The sequence below is a fragment of the Centroberyx gerrardi genome, chromosome 17 (genome assembly GCF_048128805.1).
Source record: "Centroberyx gerrardi isolate f3 chromosome 17, fCenGer3.hap1.cur.20231027, whole genome shotgun sequence".
Lineage (NCBI taxonomy): Eukaryota > Metazoa > Chordata > Actinopteri > Beryciformes > Berycidae > Centroberyx > Centroberyx gerrardi.
In genome coordinates this window covers 26944577-26969078 of record NC_136013.1, presented here as the reverse complement: position 1 = coordinate 26969078, position 24502 = coordinate 26944577, and the positions used below count along the sequence as shown (strand labels likewise).

Here is a 24502-nt window from a genome sequence, read left to right as displayed (position 1 = left end):
GTAGCAAAATGTAACATGTTCTCCCAAAAAGCTACTATAATAATATCATTGTGGGAGATGCATAAAGCTGTGATCACATAGGACGCATTTTTCGTCGACTCAAACACAAAGCGCAGCTGTGAATTCAAAAATACGTCCTACCGTCTAATTCCTTTATGTCCAGCAACAGCAGTTTGTTTGGAATAAATAGAAGAAGAACTGGCTAGTGAGCATGAGCAGTGATAGCCACCATGGCTGAACAGACAAAGAAAAGAGCGCCATCTACAGAAGCTCAAACCTCATCAACAGAAAGTCCAAGGAATGACCACAGAAACGACCGCTTAGCAACAAATATAAAAGAGACATAATCAAAAATGTGAATCTCTCGGATTACCACTTGTACCACTTTTACAAAACATGTAAAATGATAGATACCCAATGACATAAATGCTGTAAATAACTGTAAATACTGGTTCATTGTTTTAGATGGGCCTTGAATTATAATCATATAATATTATTTATCTTTGTACATGTTTTGTGCAGCATTCAAGAATTTAAGTCTACTGTTAAGCAGTTACGTTATTGATACTTTGGACTTTATTGGCCTGTGTGACACACACTCAAGTCATGCACTTTTTATTCCCCAGCTGATTCCCCTCTATTTCTTAAAAAATCAAATCCCTATACATCTTATTCATTTAACCCCAAAGAGCCTAGGAATAAAGAAATCATTTGCAGCCATTATCATGTGAATCAGTATTCACTGTTTTCTCATTCACTCTTTATTTCCATGCAAAAACTCTGACATAAACTGAAGCCACAAATCCAACTGAAAGTAAGCGAGGCAAGACTAGCAATCACAATGGGTCTTTGAGAGTGTTTCGCCCCTCGTCTACAACCATACTCCATAATAATGCTCTGTATTATGTTCTTGTCTAAGAGGGAGTATAAGGAATGAATTGCCGCGGCTTTCATACTGTCGAGTGCCAGCTGCTTTCCAACGCCTAGCTCACCGCCTTGAATCACACATTCGGTTGCTCTCTTTGACATAAAGGCACAGTGAAAAAAATAGCCTTGATTTCTTTTTTGACTGCTGTTGAATGGGCTCTGTAGAGCTGTGGATGTCTTAAGTGGTCAGTCGCGGTGATGCACAGCTTTTTGGTATTGTTAGTGAATGAGAGGGGCTGCGACTGATGATTAACTTGACTCAAAGGCTTGGTACTGTTTTGAAATGGTACAAAAAGAGCTTTGAAATTGCTCTGCATCCTCAAACTTCACTATTCCCACTTTGTGAAATGCACAATGTCAATCATGGTCTCCATAAGGATTTTGCACAAAGATTTTTTAGTGTTACCAGATGTGACTATTTTCTAAATGCAATTTGAAGACTATAGGTGGATAGATGCTATTCAGGAAAATACAAACAATACTAAAATATCTGGCAGCTAGTCATTATTATTTTCATAAGTCCATGAACAGAAGGAACACAGCAGTTAATAGGAGGACAGTGCAGTGTATTTTTTATATGAATATTTGTTCTCCTTGGTTCCAGGTTAAACTCTAACATCAAAAGTCCTTCATGTAGGCATAGCTGAAAAATGTTAAATTACACCCAAGTCATGCCAAACTATACTGTTTGAATTAAGCCAGCAGTCACTGACATACTGCAATTCCTTCTAGCTGACACCGCATCAGCCACCAAGCAAACCAGGTTGAGTTAGCATGAAAACTGCTACTTCTGTATGAAAACATTCATGGCTTCCAGGCAGCACAGGCATGAACACAACGGCAAGAGGCAGGTAGTGAAGGCTAAGGGGTAGACAAGCGACTGCATGCATAACAAGGTGTAGGAAGGAGATGAGATACACATACATAAATATGGTGGACAAGGTTTACAGCTAGCAATCCTCTTCATGGATGAGTATAATTGCTAATTTATCCAGTTCAAGGTTGAGTAGGATTTAAGATAACTGCGTTTTTAATTGAATTTACTCTAAATGTATAAAGACAGATCATTTTAGTAATAGAAAAATGTAGTACAACATTTTATAGGTTGGGGGTGGGATCCTAGAGAGTAGCATTTTCCCAGTATATTTGGCATATTTGAGATAGAAGTAACAGTGAAAAACTGAAATGTGTAATCATTGCCATTTTGTCATAGTGCCTATCATCCCTTTTTACCAGGCACTCTTTGATTTTGCTCCAATGTCTTCATAGACACTGGACTTAAATGAAATCAACCAATCAGAGCTTGAGAAGGTGGGTGGGAGGAAAAGTGCTTGAGGAGAAGTGCTGCCATAAAAATTATTAACTTGTAACTATTTTTACTGAAAAAACTTTACATTTGTTTCATAAACCCCAGGTAATGAAATACTGAATTAAATAATTGCTGGGGAAGTGACCACTGGAAAATGCTGCCTTGTGCTGTTATACCCTGCATCCATGAAGATACTTTGCCAACCTCTAGTCTAGAGAAAGAGAGTTCAACACTGATTGCACCTCAGTTTGCGGCAGGGACAGAGACTCACCTCTGATAATATAAACCTGGCCACCTATCAAGTGTTTTAGACAACAGAACAGCCCATCTGACAACAAGGGTTGGGAAGCAGTAAGAGAAACGGACCAAGATGTCAATAGGTAGTGGGGTGAGAGAGTTTAAGGTGCAGACATAACAAAGAGAAAATGCAAGGAAAGAGAAACAGGGTCAGAAGGCCAACAATATCACACAAAGTTCAACAAGAGGCCGTTTTTGTTTGAACTTGCTGGATCCCCTGCTGACTGAGGAGGTTGACCAGGAAATGAGGGACAACAGGGATCAAAACAGAGGAGAACTGACGCATATAGTGCAGCCGAGAGAGATCGGACCATCCCCTGCTTGGAGAAGTCACAAGCTGTGCATAGTTTCTCCAAAGTAACTGTTGTTCAGTCATGTTTGAACATATCAATAGAGGGATGTAGCATGTAGTTAAAGTATGATGGATGTCTTTTTCACATCATTTAGACCGAATACAATTAGTAATAATAATTAAAGCTCCTGGTTTTCTTCAGTACACTCTTGATATGCTTATAAGTGGGCAAGTACCATTTATTCACCCATTATGAGGTGAATTGCTACCCTAATTAGGGCAATCAATGAGTTGCATACTCACAATTTAAGATATGTAACTGAACTAAGAACTTAATGCTAACACAAAACATGGTGGTGGCTTGAATGGTTTGCTGTGTCATCTTTTAGTTAACAGATAAATAGATGTCATACATAAACTGACAACTTTGAAGAATTTTCCAAATTTTGTGTGATCCCCACTGACCTGCGCAGTCTTCAAAATACTGACAGAAAGAGTGTTGTACAGGGTTGAGGCTATAGCAAATGTGATGGTCTGACTGCACAGAAAACACAATATTACTCATTTTAAGTTAATATAACTGGATATAAGTTGCAGTTAAAGGATAAGGCTGGTGTTTTTTTAATGCATTTCTTACCGTCAACAAATCCTATGAAAATAATAAAATCAGCAATGAATTAGTTTTACTAACAAGTCTCGTGAAGTCCATGTAGCCGATGCCCAATAAAGCCATGTCTCAGTAGCCATAGAACTCCATTGTATTAAAAAAAACTATTAAAAACACGTCAGCTGCTCTGGGCAGCATATTTCATCATTGCGATGCACCGGGCCAGCCGACTTTTTCCCCAAACAACTTAATAAGCCAACCGTAAACACGTTTTAAATCTCAGGAAAGTAGTTCCGTAGCACTGAAAATAGTCCCCGTCGTAATGAAGAATTTGTTGCCATTTGAATTTGATTTGGTAATAACTACAATAGCCTGACTTTTCACAGTAACAGTTAGCGATTTTTAAAATTATGTCTTTGTGAGCTGTATTTAAAGGTTTTTAGCTTACAATTGGAGCTAATGACCTCCGGTTTGAAGGCTAAAAACGGTGCGTGGGAAGTCGGAATGTAGTGGGACTAGAGCAAACGCACTGTTGATTTTGTTATTTTCATAGGATTTGTTGACGATAAGAAATGTATTTAAAAACACCAGCCGTATCCTTTAAACTGATAAGAGCTATACTCTAGGGGAGAATGGGGTAAAATGAGACACTTTTTTATTTTGTGCAACTACAGCATCATAAATGTATATTTATTTTAAACAATAATTGTTATGTATACATGGAAATGTAAACATTTTCGATAGCTAGTACAATTTTAGACGCACGACACATTCAAGAAATTGGTCTTTTGGTACAACTAGTCAACCCTGCAACCACCATTCTAACAGCTTCACATAGCTCATCAGGCCCACAGTTAAGCTGAAGTTTATGACCTCATATTGCACCTTACACAAATTTAAATTAAAGGTCCCATATTCTACACTTTCCAGTGTTTTATTTTATGTCTTGAGGTCCATTAAATGCTGTTTGTGTGGTGTCATGTAACAAAAACACTCTCAATCCATTTTTACATGTTCAATTTCCAGCATCTCTCTGAGCCTTACCAAGAACAGGCTGTTTCTGTTGCTGTGTCTTCAAGGCTCATTAATATTAACCCTCTGTTCTAATTGGCTAACCGTTTCAAGAGTGAAATGTGAGACACCACAGCGCCGGCAGCTATAGGTAGGGAAAACTCTCCGGTAAATAGACAATGGCGACTGCTCAACTGCTTTGAAAAAAACACTTAGCCTATTATTTCTTACAAAATGATAATGACATTTGTGACGCCACAAAGTTACGGAAATCCAAACGGCTCGTTTAGAGGCTCGGTTTTTTAATATGGATGGTGTGGATTTAGTTGGCGACCGTGCATTTTGATACTTCAATGTTTAGATAGCACAGCCAACTCCTTTATAATCAAAGAGGCAAGGGAAATCCTGTTTTCCACGATATGGGACCTTTAATATATAATAAAGCCTCAAACATATATACTTCCATTTAGATAAAGTACAAGACATCTTTACCATAATGAAATCACCTGACAAGGCAAAAAACATTTTGAGCTGGCTCTCTTGACACTTTCTCCATCACAGATTCAGAGAAATGAATTACTCTTCCTAAATCCCTGATCACATGACTCATTTTGTGTATAGCTGCCCAGATAGAAGGGGTGGTTCAACTTATCCACAGCCTCAACTTACCCTGTTCTCCCCTAATATCTGGACCACAGATCACAAAAAATATTGTCCTTTTACACCATGCATTACTCTTACTTTTGACAACAACTTACAGAACTTTTTAGCGTACTTACTGGGTGGCTTGTTGGCAGCCAGGTTTTTGAAATGGCTGCCTTTGATGACCTCCACAGAGAGACGTCCTGTTGTGGCATTGTACACCAGGCCCACAAGGATCTCCGGTGTGGAAGTCTGACTGACTGACTGGAATGATGAGGCGCTTTCACTGCATGACATCTCTGAGAGGCTGACCTGGGATTCCCCACCCTGAAAATGTTGGCAGCCATTCATAAAATTGTTCACTGGGCTGAAATGTCACTATAAATGTACCTCTGTTACACATTTTGACAGGACATCAGGCAATATAACCTGCGCTCAGAATTCATCATGAGGTATGAAAGTAAACAAGGTACGATTTTGTTGTGCTCTTTAGTTCCTATTCCCACACTAGATACGATAAGAATCCATAGTATAGCAAAACCTGGCAGTACAAAACTGGGAAATACAAAAGTGCTGCCATATTGTTGACATGCATAACAGCAACATCAATTTGGTAGCAAGTATTCATGAATTAGTAAGTAGTGGTGAAAGGAAAGATTGGTTTAACTGGTGGTCTGGATCCCTTCACGATCAATAAAACTCTAAGTCAAGATGGGTCAACAGTACAGATGTGCTGAAATTTGTATACCCTAAAAAATGTGTTTCCCTATTTTCCTCGATTTGTACTGTTGTTTTGCCACTGCACAATGAAATTATTGTGGGGGAAATGTGCTTAATAAATAAGAAGTCGACTAATGTATAGTCTGACAACTTCCTCTTAGAATCAATGAATGCTTATGGTTGGAGATAAGATCAGAAACAAGCATAATCTCCGTTCATTATGAGGCAATTAGGTAGGCTACTTTTGGCAGGTTACTTTCATTCTCTGTAACCCATGAAATGCTGGTAAAATGTTGTTTTACCTTTTAAAAACCCAGCAAGATGACTCAACTCCTGTTGCTTCATGTTTTCTAATAGGAATGCTGTAAAAACTAGCCCTAGCCTTTTTTGTTGCTGTTGTTACTGCACCAATGTATAACACAGCATACTATAATTATCTGACTCTTATCTGATTGCTAGCTAGCCATAGCTGAGGATTGTTATTGATGTTGTCTAGCTGTCGCGTGCCTGTCACTAATGTCAACAAATATGGCCACTGCGTCATCATGCAAATGCTGTGGACATGGTATCTATTCCTCAGTACATTAAACAAACCGAACAAACAAGAAGGGCTGGCTGACATCAGCAGATGCAAAACAAGACCTTTATGTTCTCTCCAGATGCAAAGATTCGGCTCATTCTGACTGAAAGTGTTAGTCTCCAATCATATGAAAGAGGAATCACCATGACGTGTTGAGGGAGCGCTTGCAGGCCAATACCTACTTTGATCTTACTCACCGGGAGTGCACAGCATGGGTCTAGTATGACCGGCACAGACATTTTGCCCTGAAGGTTGAGTTTGGTGAGGTAGAACACCTTTTCCCCGAGAACCTTCTCCTTCTTCATCCGTCGCACGCTATAAAGGCGGAAACGGACGGCGTAGTTGCCGATCATCTCTGACTCCACATGGCTGAAGCGGAAGGTCTCCGTGAAGATGGGGCATGGGCCCCTCTGGATTCCCGTCTTGGCCCTCTGCTTCTTGGTGGGTAGCAGCACCAGGTGAACCTGCCAGGAGATGTTGCCGGTGCGCTTGAGGGCAGGGAGGTCCGTTACCGCCGTGATGGTCACCGCCAGCCGCTGGTCCTCTGAGTCATAGTCAAAAACCACATCCAGGGTGCCGTACTTTGCAACTGGATCTGGTTCATAACCCTTAGGGAGCTGTGCTGCTGATCCACGGGCTGACATGTCCTAGAGAAACACCACCAAAATGCTCAATGTGCAAGTGTCTTACAGTTTTTTCCAATTGCTTTGGCCCAATTTTGGACCCATTTTCTTTCAATATGCAAACCTCTTAGTGCAAAGAGCCACACACTGACTTGCCAAACTATTACCTTAAGACATAACATGCTGTGCTAAGATACAAAGTGCACAACTCTAAATCATGAACAAATGAGCTGGACACTATATGGTAGCTCCAGCATACAGTGTCATTTACCTCCGGGCTGAGGACGGCGGTACTGTCGCTGGGAACGTCCTCCTCATAGCCCTTGTTGAGGTAGCTCTCTGTGTCCTGGCCACCGCTTCCCTCACTGGGGCATTTGCCGTAGGAAAGGTGGGGGCTGTCGCTGGCGTGGGACATATCGCACTTGGTGTCGCCCAGGTCCGACGGCGTGCAGGACATCCGCGGAGAGCCATCCTCATCCTGGTAGGGCGGCGGCTGAAGCTCATCGAGCGGAGGAGTTCGTCTCATCCGCTGGATGCAGTTGGCTGGTAGGGAGGAAGTCAGGAGTGAGACCAAGGACCATAAAAATATATGTGTTCTGTATATTTTTATCCAGCAACATCCTGCTTTACATTCACACAGTTACACACATTCACACCTGGGAGCTGATCAGTACTTTTACACAGCTCTAGTAGGGCAGTTGGGAGTTCAGTGCCTTGCTCAAGGGCACCTGGACAGTAGTTGTTGAGGGAGGAAAGAGTCTCTCATTCACTTTCTCTGCCCACATTTTCCCAGCAGGTCCGGGTATTCAAACCGGCCACCTTCCAGTCACAAGCCCGCCTCTCTAACCTCTAGGCTATTGTCACCCAATATATTGATAAATATTGACTTTTATTTTGAAGGAGATTGGGTAACCTTGTCAAGTATTTTAATCCAGTTTTAGTGACAGCACAAAGTGACAGGAGATGGAGAGAAGAGAGAATTTGAACCCATGTAGTCGTATAGAAGTAGAGTATACAGAATTCAAAGGTTGACCATACTGATGGTAAAGCGCTCATGACTGAGGCTTATACAGTGAGTAACGTGCAGCTCTGCATAGCTTCATGCCAAATTATTCTGGATTTGACCGAGGCTCTGAGTGAGAATAAATCTTTCATCAATGGCTGTACCTCAATGCCAAACAATGTATCTGATGTACAATTCTTATTTTCTAGTAAAACTTCTATCATTCATGTAATTCTTGAGCAACGAATCAAACACGACTGTATGCTACTTGTCTCCATGTAGCAGGTTTCATTTTCATCCTGACAGATGAAAGTTCCTATGCCTGTCCTCATGAGCATAGCAGTGATGTGCAGTCAGGGTATGCAGGGTAGGCAGTGTTAGGGGTGTGTTCAAGGAGAGCCAGGACCCAGATGCAGAATCGAACAAAAACAGTTTATTTTCAAAAGTTAACAGAAAATCACCTTGACGGGAAAAAACGAGACCATGAACAGGCAAAATAACTTAAAGTGTCCAGGAGGGAAAAAACTCACTAGAAAACTGGGACTAGAGTATCTACAAGAGATACGCTGAGGAAACACTACGACAGGAGATCTTCACGAGAGCGAGGAGGCATGAGACACGAGCATGTGCGGGAATCATCTGGCACTGGGGAGAATTTGGAGCAGGCTTAAGAAGCCGGGCTGATTGCGGGATGAGAGACAGGTGTGCCTTGTGAGCCTCACTCCCGTGGAGATCGGCCCTGCCCCTCTGCATGTACCTGCTGAGGGAGAGGGAGAAAGGAAAAGGATTAGGTGGGCGGGCAAAACACAAAGAGCCAGATCATGACAGGCAGTGCCTCACCCAGGCTAATAAGAAAAAATTGAAATATCATGATAGTTACAAAAATATTTTTTCTTTTTATTCTTAACTTTAATTTGTTAAGATTGTTGTAAAAAAACAAAAAAAAAAAACAACGTAAAATTTGTTGTTTTAACAATATAATGCATGCCCCATTCAGGATAGCTTGCTCCCAAAGCTAGCATTCGTGAATGCAGGCTGCTGAGGCAGAGTCTGCCTGTGCCTCTCTCTGCCGTGTGGGATGAAAGCAAACGGTTTCTAAGTTTTGCGCATGCGTAGTCTGTTCTCACACTGTCTAGCAGTATCAACGATGAGGCACAGTGCTACACTGCCTCTTTAAAATAACGCGTTTTGACCATGGATGTATTTTGACTCCTTCCCACCTGTCTGGCTTGCCATACACTGCGACGTCCTCTGCACTGTTCGCGCGCTGCAACTTTTTCGCTAGCTACTTCAGCTACTACACGTTGTAATTTCACCTGTCAACATGGACATTTCATACCTAAAACGATTTTCAACATTTACTTTTGAGGAAAAAAGGAATGTGGTCGCAAATGGGAAGCCAACACCTGACCTGACGGATCTTAATCAAAGGAAGGGACAGAAGATTATACAAACTTTTCAAACAGAATGGTACCAAAAGAAGGACTGGCTGTGTGGCTGCAGCCAGGCTAGCAAGCTTTTCTGCTTTGCTTGTCTACTGTTCTCGACCAGCGACAGCGTGTGGGTGAAAGGGGGTTACTGCAATCTGAACAATTTACCAAGGGCTTTGCTGAAGCATGAAAAATCCACATCCCACATCCACTCTCATTTTAGCATTTTTTATTTTTATTTTTTTATCCGTCTGAGAGAACGACGCCATCCGCGATCGATTAACTAGTGGACAATCTCCCCGCGCTCTACCCTTCCGGGGTTTCCCACACACAGAAAACTTTATATGAAACTATATAATCGTAAAACTGCGTGTAGCGCATTGATTCGCTCAGCCCCTAATTGCTCCACGCGATCTCTCTCTCTCGCTCTCTCTCTTTCTCTGTCTCTCGCTCTCTCTCTCGCTTGGTCTCTCTGTTGATCCCCCTCTCTCTCTCTGTTGCTCGGTCTCTGTCTCTCTCTCTCTCTCTCTCGCTCACTCCCTCTCTCACCGGACCCGTCTGTTCGCCTCCCACTGCACACGCGTGAGGGATATTTTTTTTCCGTGCCAAGAAGACGGCCGACTGAATTCCCGAAAAGAAGAACAGTTAATGTTACTCGGAATACAGCTGAGTTTCCGAGATTAGCACGCTGTATAGCCTAGCTGCTAGTCAGTATCCACTGAGTGGACTGATAACGTTAATATTAACTTTTTAACTCTGATTCTGAATGTTTGCTTCCTCAATCCAGATTAATATTGAAAAATATTTTCAAAGAAGGAAAAGGACTGGTCCTGAGGAGGAGCAGGACAGTCTGGACCAGAGGAGCTGCTGAGCAGTAAAACAGAGCAGATAATAATGTGAAAGGCTGTAATGTAACGATGTAAAGATACAGGAAAGACTGACAGCACAGAAAAGCAGATTTCTCTGTAAAAGGAGTCTCATTTCTATTATTCACCTTGTAGACAAAAGCAAGCAACAAACAGAACAGTGTAACAGAACAGTGTAGCACTGTTTATATTTTTAAGTTATGTTATCTTTGACACAAAGTACTTTAGATATATACAGGTTATTTGTTTGACAAATTGAACTATTTAAAATGGAGTACATTAGATAATTTTTCAGCCATCCAGGTAGTGGGATCCTTTATTGATATTAGGCTATATATTGACAATATAAGAGAATACAAGAATAAAAAGGCACTCAACCCCCCCCCCCCCCCCCCCCCGTTGCCAACGCACCTACCACCACAAGTACATTCGAATTCTGTGGGAAACACTGGAGGTTATAAGGTTTCATATAAAAAGTGACATAAACACTGCATCGTTTGTTGCAGTCGAAGTGGATGAAACCACAGATATCACAAACAAAGCCCAAATATCTGTGGTTTTGCGATATGTCAACAGCATCAGTGAAGTAAAAGAAGCCTTTTTGGGATTTGACGATGTGAGTAATGACAGACGGGCACAGGGAATATCAGAATATGTCTTGGATGTATTACAGAAATATGACTGTGTTGAGAAGTTAGTCGCACAGTGATGGCCTCGGAGCTCAACGGGGTACAGGCAAAAATCAAAGAAAAAGTGCCAGAAGCTATATTTACGCATTGCTATGCCATAAATTGAATTTAGTCCTTTCACAATCGGCAAAATTCATTCCTGAGTGTAACATTTTTTTTTTCAAGACTGTTGAAGGGCTTGCGTCATTTTTCAGCAAGTATACCAAACGCACACATCTACTGGATGAAGTTGTGAAATGCCGCATCCCTAGAGCATCATCTGTTAGGTGGAACTCAAACTCCAGGTTGGTACAGACTATGCTCCAACACCTACCAGATCTCCGCCAAAGTGTTCCGGACAATGATGGAGAACTCTGATGATTGGGATGGCGAGACCCTCGCTATGGCCTCTGGATTTGATCTATGGCTATCAAAAGCATCCACCTATTTTCTCCTGATGGCTTATGATGGCATATTTAACGTGACAGACGCGCTCTTTCATGTTCTTCAGAACAAGGCAATGGGCATTGGCCTATGCTGTGTGCGCGTCAGAGACACTATGTGTGCCTTGAACAATCAGCACGAACAGTTTGATAGTTTATATGTTCGTTTTGAACAGAAACGCAATGAACTGAATCTGATAGACAACAATACTCGTCGCAGCGAATCCGCCATAGATGAGAGGAGGAGAATCTTCTACAATGTTCTTGACAACATCACTGTACAAATGAAGACCAGGTTTGACAATTTGAATGAGCTTGATTTCCTTGGCTTAGTTGACAGCAAGAAATTTGCTGAGATGTCAGCTAATTTTGACTGTAACAAATTGAAGAGCCTGTCCAAATACGCAAAATTCTTTGATCTAGTTAGATTAAAGTCTGATTTGGTGGGATTATACTGTTCACAAATGATCCAAGGAATGTCACCTGTACAGCTGCTTACTTTTTTGAGGGACAGTGACCTGCAGGAGACTGTACCTGAGGCCACGAAGCTATTGAAGCTGGTCTTAACGATACCGGCTCCGACCGCATCTGTGGAGAGGACCTTTTCAGCATTAAAACGCATTAAGACTTACAGCCGTAATAGGATGGAACAGGACAGGCTTTCATCCTTGGCTCTGATTTCCATTGAAAAGGAGAGACTCATGAAATTGAGGAATACACCTGACAAAGAAGACTTTTACAATAAAGTTATCAACATCTTTGTTCAGAGGGATAGGCGCATGGACTTCATCTACAAATAAAGTAAGTGCCTTGTGTTTTCACCACTGGCTTTGTGCATGTTATCCGATGGTGTTTTAAATTATTGTGCGCTGACACCAAGCTCTCCCTCTCTCCCACTCGCCTCCTTTTCCTGTCTCCCTCTCCCTGTCTCTCTCTCTCTCTCTCTCTCTCTCTCTCTGCGCTGACACAATTCTATATCTATGGTTGATCTACTTGGTCGTCTCATTCAAACAATCAAATATGTTACATAAGGTTAAGATAATGTATTGCGTATTGTCATATGTGCTGGTTCAGTAATGATTCGATGAACGTTTGGGTGTTAGGGGTGTGTGATGTTGACTGCCATATTAGGTCTACATCCTTTGAATGAATGTAGAGTTACACTGATCATCACAACTGTACGCACATTGTAGGCTGTATGTGTGCATTGATTAAGTTTGATTGTTCATTATATGTTTGGGCTTCTTGTATCAACTTATATATATAACTGCATTTTACATTTTTGACAAAGGCTATTTGATTGACTTTGCAGTGGGCTTATTTATTGAGTTATAACTAATATATATTTTTCGATGATCTATGCGATTTGAGCTCTGGCTGCTGTGTTAATTGACTATCATACGCATTAATATAGTTTATTAAAGTTCACTGCCTACCCAGCCAAGGACCTCACTGCACGTTACTGGAGCATAGTGTGTTGTGTGAGATGAATCCTCAGCTCAAATTCAAATGCACAACCTAAATAAAACATCAGATGTGCACCATTAAAGGACCGAAGTGAATAATTCTTAATCTGCCATAGATTTAATTCCTCTCACCTTTCTAAATGATTCAGTTGCCTGGAAGGCTAAGACTAAGGCTATATTGAGCATCTCCCTGGCCCTTTCAAAGAGTCTTGGATATTGTTGTCAGCTGTATTCTCAAATCTGCCACCCTTGTCCAATTTGGATCCTCGAAAATTGCACAGGCAATTGTAATACTCCCAAAGGGAGACTGACAAAGAATGCTTTAACTCTGTTCTCTCACAAAAAAAATAAAAAAATAAAAACTTGCAAAAAAGCCTTTCTTTTGCAGCCTAACTTTTGTAAAAGCTCAACACTATGATGCCGTAATCCACTCCAAATCATTGTTCCAGCTTTCTCCCAAGTTCTTGAAACTTTCACTCTTAATAATGTCAGTGAGGCACCACCTCAAAGTGGCACATATCAGTGGCAACATGGAGGCAAAAGAGTCTTAACTAAGTGTCATGGAGGGCTTGATAAAAGGGGCAATTCCATTTTGAGCAGCCTTTTTTTCTGCCAAGCTGGGGGCGGTTGATTCGATGGAAGCTGGAGTGTAAAAGCACTACTCTTTTCTCTAGCCCGCTAATTGGGACGGTTACCATTTCTCCTCTCTCACCTCACCTCCTCTCTAACCCGCCCTTCCCTCCCAGAGTTTCATCCTCTCTGTGCTGGCGGTCGCCTTGTTTTGTCTTCTCGTGCCTCTCCAAGTGGGGAGACAGTTTGTGCTTTTTGAATTGGGAGTTCTCACTCTTTAGAATTCAGGTATAAATGTCTGAGATGACAAATGAGAGGAGCAGCACTTTGTTGTTCTGGACACAGGGAAACAGAACTGAACCCTTGCACAGTTGGAACCTTGTAGCTTTGACTTTTACCAGGTTGTGCTCAAGATCTGACAAAGAAATCTACTCAAACTGCTGCATATGTGATGGTTGAACGTCATGACAATCGATCAGCCACTGTCAGTAATGCAAGGTCCATCCACTGTTAGCAAAAGCCATTGTACTCTAGTCAGTCCTTGCAACGACAGTATCATATTCCTGATTCAAACACCCTTTGCATAATATACATTTTTCATTCTGGGGTGCTGTGGGCTGTAACTGGGAGAATAACTGGTAGCCTACTAATAATAATTAATATCCTTACTGTCCTTGCTAGCACAGTTCCAAGAACTAAGATGGAAGGATAACCAGGAATGACTATAGCTCAGTTAAATTCAAATGGACAAGGTTATGTACTGATATCTGAACACAGATATGATAGATTATGACAATCAGGATTTCACCACTAGATGGTGTACACCCCCGGAAACACCCATTTTCATTAATTTTGATTATTTTTTGTTTGTGAACTTTGGGACTGTGGGATTTTGGGCATTTTCTGTGAAAGTCTTTAAATATATGAATATTTTGGTTCTGCACTAAGATTTTGTGTTTGCGTTGTTCTTGTTGGGTTGAGTATGGTCATTCAATGTGTAGGGTGTACATTTTGATTGGTGTTCATCCTTTGTGAGGTTTGATTTAAAAACACTAAGAGAAAAACTACAAACGAAACAAAACCTGACTGACCAATCTTAAATGCCAGGAGAGAGACCTGGCTGGCACCCCTAACAAAATAATAAACAATAAAAAAAGAGAACACAGAAAGTCAAGCTGTCACAAGATACAACATATAGCTTTTTTATGCCTATATATGGCTATCAATATATGCTGCAAAAAGGAATTCTGTACAGTCCCTTGATGCTAGATAGAGCTATTTCATGATCAGTTTATTTGAATGTAATCTCAGCTCTCTGGCTCCCTATAATTGATCAGTTGTTTTCATCTCTTTTATGGAGAATACAGGAATGTTAGCAAATATAGCTTATGGCATATTACATACATAAATAAAAGCACTGTTTATCTAATGTGATTTATTATACAAACAGTATGTGCTGTCTCAGATGTCTGAGATATCAACTATATCAACATACAAGACACCACTGTATGGCAGCAGTCTATTCAAACCAATAGATGAAGAACACAGAAGTGTGTTCTCCCATTGTGTGGCATCATCTAAATTGATTTGCATATGACAAGCTGATTATGTGAGAATGCACAGCTAACAAGAAGATTCATATTTATTTTTACCACATTGTGATGAAGTTTGATAGTGTACAGGCAAAGAGGAATGAACCCTGACTGATGGAACTGAACATGGTACTGTAGTGAAGACCACTGCAACATGTTCATCGGTCAGATTTTGATTTTTATCGTGTTTAAAGGAAGTTCTATTGTTTCCTCTGGCTGGACGCTACTGAGCCATAGCAAGCAGCTCAACAAGTGCAGCAAATTCATTACTCGCTACTCATTTCAAAAGAAATGTTATGACGTGTTACTCTTTGGAGCAGTAATTTGTTCCACTACTCAATGTATTACTTTGCATTCTCTGTTCCTCTTCAAAATTCAGGATAAGTCAGCTTCCTCTCCTGTGAATAATCAGCAAACCAAACAGCGCTGATGTCCAGTCTCCTTGTCATCACTCAATAAAATCAAAGTAGTGGGAACACTTGTTAGAGAACGATGACTAATTATAAAGAAAACGAGATTCAGCTTTAGTCTTCTATTTAGAGGTGGTGATAGCAAAGGTAAGCACTTATTTTTTCATTGGTGACTGTAATGTTACAACTAAAATTCATTATACTGCTCATTACTAGTAAAATTACTGTAACATGTTGCTACCCAGCACTGTCCTCGTCAACTGGCCATGATGGCAAAATAACATCAGAGAGCAGAAAGGAAATTGGTCCAGACAAACCTTAGATTATTTCTCTCTTTCCTGCTTATTTCCTATTTTGGGAGGCTGTGCGAAGCCACCAGGCCCACCCTCCCTGCTTCTGCAGCCTCTGCACAATCCTCCTTATGTATAATACATATGTCCTGAGGATAAAGCTTGTTCACACTGACAGACAAACACAAGCAGCAGTGGGAGTCTAGAGAAAACAACACAGCCGCCTCTCGACTTTTACGACTGCTCTATTGAAGTGAATGAACTCTACTTTGAGAGAGTGAACAAAAATGCCCTTAAAAAAAGAGCCGATGGAAACTGCTAGGGCCAAATTTGAATACAGATGCCTATATTTCTCTGTTTTAGAGTGAAAGAGCAGCATGCAGAATTTGACCTGTTGTTGGTACCGGTATGAGGCACCAGTATTGTTCATCATTTTCAATCCATTGAAGACAGAAACCACAGGCATCAAAGCATTACCACAGGGAGGAAAATAGCAAACCTACTTTCAACCAAATTGCAGTCATGAATGGACAGAGTTCTCCAGTCTCCTCTCTTTCTGAGGCTACAGACTGGGTTAGTGAGTAGTGAGGATTACATGTAACCTGATTATAGTAATCTAAAAATTAAGGTAATCAGATTATGGGTACTTCAGATCATTTTTTTAGCATTTTGTGTTTCTCAAAATTAAAACCACATTTCCTATAAGCCCTGCTGCTTCCTGTCGCAAAGAGGATGTTGCTGCTTGTCCTCCCTCCACTTTCCTGGGGCCTGTACTACGAAGCAGGATTTGGGGTTAGCGAGCTAGCTTTGGGTTTAACCCTGGCTTTTCGGTCTCACGAAGGTGGTTCACTTTTAACCGGGGTAGATCACCATGGTAACTTATGCCGGACGGCTAACCTGCTCCGGAGCAGGTTAAGTTCAGGGTATCGGATCAAAACGTATGAAAGGCCCACCTTCTGACCAATCAGCTCTCTGGAAACAGGGAGTCACCATTCCTACAGGATCCCGATATGGACAAATATACAAATGAAAATCCCAATAAAAAACTGAAAACTGTTATTTTTGAATTAACAGACAGTAAGAAGTGCTGTTCGCAGGGCGACGTGTTTACAGACCAGTAGAATCACGTTGTTTTCCATGATAACTTAAATATCGGCGATATAGCAGGTAGGCTACTTAATTGACCATATTATTAATGGATTAAAGTTACTGTTGCATATATTAATTGTGCTGACTTTATTTAATTGGATTCCCGACAGTGTTTGGTTCAATGTCGGCTATTTCATATTCCATTACCGCAGCCCTGAAGAACAAGAGACTGACTTTATGAATAGAAAATCTTTTTACAGCCTCAATGTGTCCACAAACTATTTTATCAATGAAAAATATGATCACTGTGTCCTAATGACGGGGCAGTTCCTCCAGTAATCCTCTCTAGCCTTGGAAGCAGAAACAACTTTTACTTTTCGCGGTTATGTTTTGTAATGCTGACAGTTATTCATTATAAGAATTTGTTCTTCTTGAGAGAAGAACCCAATGTTAGTAGCTATCCATTTCTTTCCGATACCCATGTTGAAAATGTCAGCAGGAAATATTAGGGTTTATATCATCCTATAATTAGGTCTATTGTTTATGGCTTTTATTGTTTGATTAGCCTATTTTATTATTTTCGCCTATTTTTAGGCTATTACTTATTTTTATAGTTTTGCGCTTATATTCTATGTCCTTTTCCCCACTGAATCATATTACTTTTGCTGCACAACTATCTAATTTCCCCACGGGGATCAGTAGTTTCATCTTATCTTATCCGAATTGTCTGATCTGGATCTGTCCATGTTGCAAGTGATTGGCTATTTGTTACAAACCCCGCCTCTTTCATGTGAATGCACTCATAGCTGGATAGGTAAATCCTGGGTTGACAGAGCCAGTTGATAACCAGCTACGTGAGACCGGTTATCCAGGATCGCCAATGTTAGGTTTAGTGAAGCCGGCTGACTCAAACATACCCTGACTTTGTTGAACTTGCTTCGTAGTATAGGCCCCTGGTGTCGCTGCATTTGTTTTGAAGAACCAGAAGAAGGATAAGAGCCGATAACAGTCTTAATAACTGACCAGGTAAACTAACATGAAGTTGAGACCATGCAGTTAGAACAGTGGAACTGGAATAAAGTTGTGCTTTACTTGTAAACAGCCGTGCCGTAAAGCAATCCAGCAGATATCCAACCAAATCTGTTTCGGTGGTTCACAATATAAAATTCAGTTAAAATGCTACACATAGCACCTTGAAAAAAATATATGTTTGAAAGGAAAGGGCATTTAAATTGTGAGATTATAGACACTAACATTACATTACTGTACACAATAAAATTACAGTCTGCAAAGTGAGATAAGTTCAACAGCATACATATTTTAGATGCAACATGCACACAACTAATGGTGAATAATCAGATTTTGTAATAAAAAAATAGCATTCCAGTGCATGGTGGTGATTACAATGTCAGGCAGGTAATCAGTAATCAGGTAATCAGTTACATTTTCACAGTAACATTCCCATTCGTGAGCTGGACTAACTTGACAGTTGGCCAGCTATCCCAGATCAGTTCCTATCCTTTGAGTCTCAAAATGGAGAATCATTAAAATCATTAAATTAGGCTCTATTGTTGTGTTTGTGTTTTATCTAGAAGCTGCCATGTCTCTTTTAGTAGAAAAAGTATTTGTGGTACAAAAGTGACTCCATATTAAGGAATTCCTGTGTATACATTCCACCGTATGCAAATGTGTGTGAAGACAGAACATAACTGAGAGCGAGAGACATCAACCACTTTTGAAGATAAATAAGCCACGAAACATGGAATCAACTGACCTGAAAATCTTTTAAAATTTGATAACATTGAACAGCGCTGGTTTTCCTTAATGGTATGGTTCTCTATAATGAACACAAATGCCTGAACCCAGGCTGAGGATGAAAGCAGCCCTCTAGTGGTTATGAAGAGACATGCATCTTTTGCAGTACTTGCATAACTGTAACCTTGTGCAGTGTGTTGCTTCTTAACTACAGGAATTAGAGACATCCACTATTTATCCCTCGACTACACATTCAAACCGTGCTTTAAAGAAATTGTGCCATACATACAGTCTTGAAACCCCTATCTTTGATAATACAAAGCTGGTTCAGACATGATTCACCAACATATAGTACTGTAAATATGACCAATTCCTGTCAGAAAACTATTGACACACACATTTCACATTTGCATCTGAATATAGTAATATGTCCAAAGAAAAGGCCGATTTTAGAATCTGATACCATTCACCTTTCTACTTTGCCAACAATGCCCAACAATGGCTCTTGCAAGAAGTGTTTGAGGATTAACAACAGTTCCAGGTTACATTTGTATTGTATTGTATTTTATTGTTTTCACTTCTTTTATTGATTTATATTTCTTATTTTATATGTTTACTTTGTTATAGTTCTCTGCTCTTGAAGCTCTTTGGAACAGTAAAAGAGCTATACTGTTATTATTATTATTATTATTATTATTATTGTTGTTGTTGCTGTTATTGTTATTATTTTGTTATTATTATTATTACTATTGTTATATTTTATGATAATTGCTATTATTATTATAATACTAATAATACTAATAATAACCATATCATATCACTAATCATAATTCAAACATCTATTCATTCATGTATTTATTCATTCATTAATTCATCTATTCAAATAATTGAACACTTATGAAAAACTAATGGTCTCTATCTACTGGCTGAAACTTGCCCTCAACCTGCATGTCTCATTAGCACCATATGACCCAATAAGTGAGTCCAAGACACCAAGAGATACATCATATCATATCAAACATGTTACACACCACAAGTACTGGAGATCATGCTCAGGGTGTAGCTGAAGTTTCTGTGTGTATGTTTTTTTTTTCTTTTAAATAAATCAATAGCATACACTTCCAGCTGAGTGTTTTGACAGATGAATAAGACTAGACTACCAGACTGATCCAAATAGGCCAGTGCCGACATTTCTCCTGTGATTTGCTTGCAGCTAATGGGCTGTGTAGTGAAAACTGCCTTCCATCAGCCGCAGTGAACGCTTTGTGATGGCGAGCGTGGCAGATCGGGAACAGAGATGCGTCAAAACTGGCTGGTGTCTGAGGCTGCAGCTGTGCAGCCTATGTAGACTGTTGACTGTTTCGTAACCCTCCCACGGAGAGCGCGCTGAACAGGAGCTTCGCTTTGATCACTTCCCTGGATTAGCTGACAGTGTGTATGAGTGTGTGTGTTGTGTGTGTGTGCGTGTGTGTGTGTGGTGCACTTGTGTTTGTCGGTGTGGAGATGCAGAAGAGTCTGACTCAAGCTTACTGCAGTGATATGGGGAAATACATGGAGTTAAGGGAAAGATATCTATTATACATTGTCTTGGTAATATGAACTACTACAATTTAAAAAAACTTCAATTATTACTGTAGCTTTTTGCAGCTATACAGCACATATGTCTGCCTGTTTTTGGTTTGTTTTGTTATTACAAATGTCTATATTTTAATGTCATATACTAACTGGCCCTAAGGAAGGTTTTAAGTTCATTGAATTGCTATAACATAAAGGATACTGCAATATTTGCTTTAAATAGTATGAAGCCCCAAGTCTAAACGTCCTGATATGTCTATTAAGACAAGTTATTATATGTTTAATTTGTGTCTCTACTCTGTCTGACACATAGATCCTGTACTAGATGGAAAGAGAACGATAAACCAAACAACTTCCCCACAGGGATCATTAAAGTTTCATCTTATCTTATGTAGTTAAATGAACAATGGAATTCAACAAGATGCTCAGGAAATACTAAGTATGATATTAAGTTAAATATGAGTGTGCTGTGAGTATAGTTATTGGGATGTTCCACCAGTAAATCTTCTGATATGTTCTTTTCAGTGTTCTACCTCTGTTGCAAAGTGGTTTAATTTTCACCGGAGAGGAATGAAATGAAAATGAAACCAATTAAATTAAAGATAACAAACTACGTCTTCAATTTTATAATTGGAGATATTTCCTGATATAGCTACTGATATGGCTACTGTTATTAACCATATCAATAACATTATAATCAAATATTTAATTAAATGAATGAGTATCCAACCCATAGCTACCTAGCTACATAAAAGTTCCATGTAAAATAAATGCATGGTGCTAATGTTTTGCTAACCAAATCTGTGATGAATTTGACCGACAAACCTTGATTTGGGGAGTTTATCCCAAACTGTTATTTTAACCTTTAGCATAACTTTTCCAGATTTGGATATAAATAAATAAATAAATAGCATAATTGCTTGAAAAAATAAATTCAATGTGCAGGGAAAATTATCATATTCAGTTAAATGCAGCATAACCACAGCACATCTATCAGTACATCAGTACACTGTACAGCACAGTACATCAGATATCTGCAATAAAAATGATTAGCATTGCACATGCACATCACATTGCAAATGTGCAAAGCACATAGTTCTGCTGTCGTGCCCTATTTTTAGATAAAGCGCAGTGACCTTGTCCAGCGCCTGTGCTTGGACCTTGATTCATGAAAATAACATGACTTATATTAAATTACTTCATATTTCTAAACAGACGTGTGCTGTTTTCCTGCTATTCCCATCCACTTAAACGGGGGGTAAAACCCATCTTACAGTAATTCAGTTTACCCAAAGGTTTGTTTGCAGAAAAGAGTTTACACACCTTTTTTAGGCTGACATATCTGACATATCTTTACGAGAAAAAAAACCCATATTATTCATTATAGGTACCAAAGTGATGTACATTATATGATGACATGGTCTTTTAAGGAAAATAGCATTTATTAATGCTTTTTTGGTTTATTTTCTAGTTGTGAGAACCCCCCTGGCCCTGATTTGAAAATCCCAGAACGCAGTGGTGAGATGCATCATTCAACCCAAGTTTCGCCAAAATCCAATCAGTGGTGTGACAAATGGACGGATGAATGAATGAACTGATGACTGACCAACCAAATTAACAAACACACAAGCAACCAAATGAATGAATACACAAACTAAGAGCAATCCATAGCCCCTATTGTACTATTTAGATTTTGCTCACAGACACAGAGCCTACCGTCTTCAGCTGAGGCTTCACTGCTGTAGCCGTCATATTCAGCAGACAGGGGGCTATACTTCTGCCTGCTCTCCCAGCTGAAGCCCCTCTGATGCTTGGCATTGTTCGCTGCTGCTGCACCTCCCCGGAGGCCCTGGGAGCGGCTCACTGCTTCTTGATACTGACCTATCAGCTCGTCCTCGCTGTCCGATGAAGAACCCTGCAGATCAGTGTCTGAGTAGGCCTTCTCTGTTGGAGGGAGGGAAAGACAGCCTGGTTACTGTGGAACAGGCTCAGAAACAACAGCCGCTGGCTGTCATCCAAGCAGGTCTGATGACCAAGGAGAGTTAGTGATTGATTGAAATCATCCAACTCGGATGAGCATCAGTTCACTTGCAGTTCAATTGATTCAATATATACATTAAAACTACTCTATAGCTCAATTACAGGTGTTACATGTTGCATTTTAAGTGGGCTATAGATTATACATTAGTATACTTAGCAGAAACAACACCATCGCTAAAAGGACTGGCAGTCTCTACCTGCAATTTGTGTGAAATGTGCTATATTGCTTTATGGCACAAACGGATATTGCTTTACAGCACAAAACAGGAAGAGGGCGCTGTTCTTCCAGCGCAAACACAGCTAAAACTTTCAGAGTTTCTGACAATGGCAGATGGTAAAAAGCCAATGGAAAAAATCACTTCCAACATGTTTATCTTCTTAAAGCAAAAGAGAAAACCTATAACTGAAGATGCAATGGTCCTCTAAAACAGTGTTTCCCAAACTTTTTTTCTGGGGACCCACTTTTTAAAAATGACAAACCATCGCGACCCGACTCGTGAGAAGAGCGAATTTGTGCATAAATGAACGTTCCTGATCATTTTTACTGCCATCACCTTATATTATCTTGAATAGGTAAACCAGCCATTTCGAAGAATGTACGCTAGCCTTTCATATTAGATTTAATGTTATAAGTACAATTATCAGAACAAAACGAACATTCAGTACTATCAAAACATGCTTCTTGAAAGTTTTTTGAAATGCTCATGCCTATTCAGTGTTTCCTCTAGGATTTTTTTTAGCAGCGGGGGGAAAGGGTTTTTTTGTACCTGGGTGGTGCGCGCGGTCAGAGTGAATATCAATAGGTAATTAAAAAATATGAAATAAATTGACACTTGACTGCAAAACAAACTTTAGAACATACTCCACTCTCCTCACTTTCTGCCCTCTCCTGCTCCACTCTGCTCTCCTGCTCCACTCGCCTCCACTACTCCTGCCTGTCTACTTGTCTAATAAGGTTACATTTGAGAATGAGTAACATTAGAATTCACTCACATCACAAATATTTGATCACGCAACCAGTAAGAACATTAAAATATTGTAGTAGCCACCACTAACGTTACGTATTTTAGAACCAGAAGGCATTTCTTTCCCTTCAAAACTTCGGGGCATAGCTAAGAACCCTGAGCCCCTCCCTAGCTAAAGTAACGTTACCTGACTATCTTCCTCATCGACATCAGACATCTTTCTCTTCTTGGAGAAATATTTTAACAAACTCATCTGAAAATGCAATCAGGAATATTTTAATACATAGCTTATATAAACATCGTTGGCAATTATTTTACTGACGTTTATTGAAGTAAAGCTGCGTTCACACATAGTGTTTTTTCCCCAACTGCCAGCGCCCTTTTCTCATTAAAAGCAACGGGAAGCGGCCGCAAGGCGCACAAAAGGCGGCCGCTCCCGAAAAGCGCTACAGCCGGCATTTTTTTCGTCAGAGCGGAGTGCTTTCAAAAGTTGAGAAATGTTCAACTTTTCAGAAAAGCACCGGGTGACATGAACCGCTTTTTCCCAGCCGACCAATCGCGATGACAGAGACGCTGGCCGTTTCCCATAGCAACAACAAATATTGAGAAAGTGAAAGTGCCGGTGGAGAAATTGGACGTTGTAATAAGTGAATTTCCTTTACCGCAACAGCGATCTTAAAAGCAGTATGGATTATACTGGACATGTATTGGAAAAATCTGGTAAGCCTTTGCTTGTTGCACAACACTGTATTGTCTGTTAGAAGTAACTACTAACCACCTGGTTAGTGAGCTAGCAGCTGCTCAGCTAACGTCAGGTGACGTTGCCGTGATCCGCTTCTTATTTCTCCTCACAAAAAGCGCTCCAGGCAGCGCTTTTTCCACATCAAAAAACGCTATGTGTGAACGCAGCCTTTTAATCTACCTTTCTCTCTCTTCTCTTTCTTTTTCTCTTCTTTCTCTCTCTCCCTCTCGCCTCGGCCGGGTGTCGCCACTTCTGTATCCGTCGTTTCAAATTAAAAGCCCTCTGCAGACTCGTGTAATTGCGACTTCATGACATTTCATAAAATTCTGAAGCAGCGACGGCAATAATTTTGCAGTGGCGGGCCGCAGCTGCAAAATGTATATAACGGAAACTCTGCTATTATCAGAACAAGTAGGCTTGTGTTTAAGTGCAGCTATTGTTATCAAACAGTCAGTCAATCAATTCGAACAGTCAACAATCAATTTGTTAACCACATCAGGTCTATTCCACGTCAAATCTCATTAGGCCCATTATGTGCTATTTACCTTGCTAATGTGATAGGTGGGCCTGCTTGCTTTTTAGTATTGCAT

General features: G+C 40.2%; 1 protein-coding gene across 1 annotated transcript in view; it reads right to left on the bottom strand.

Moving 5' to 3' along the window:
• syt14a (synaptotagmin XIVa) overlaps positions 1–24502 on the bottom strand; it is a 53608-nt gene that overhangs the window by 542 nt on the left and 28564 nt on the right. The window contains exons 5-9 of the mRNA XM_071914275.1: positions 21882–22109; positions 7280–7551; positions 6583–7032; positions 5223–5412; positions 2508–2564 (exon numbers count right to left, since the gene is read on the bottom strand). Coding sequence (XP_071770376.1) covers positions 2508–2564; positions 5223–5412; positions 6583–7032; positions 7280–7551; positions 21882–22109 — 1197 coding nt within the window. The remainder of the gene's footprint in view (positions 1–2507; positions 2565–5222; positions 5413–6582; positions 7033–7279; positions 7552–21881; positions 22110–24502) is intronic.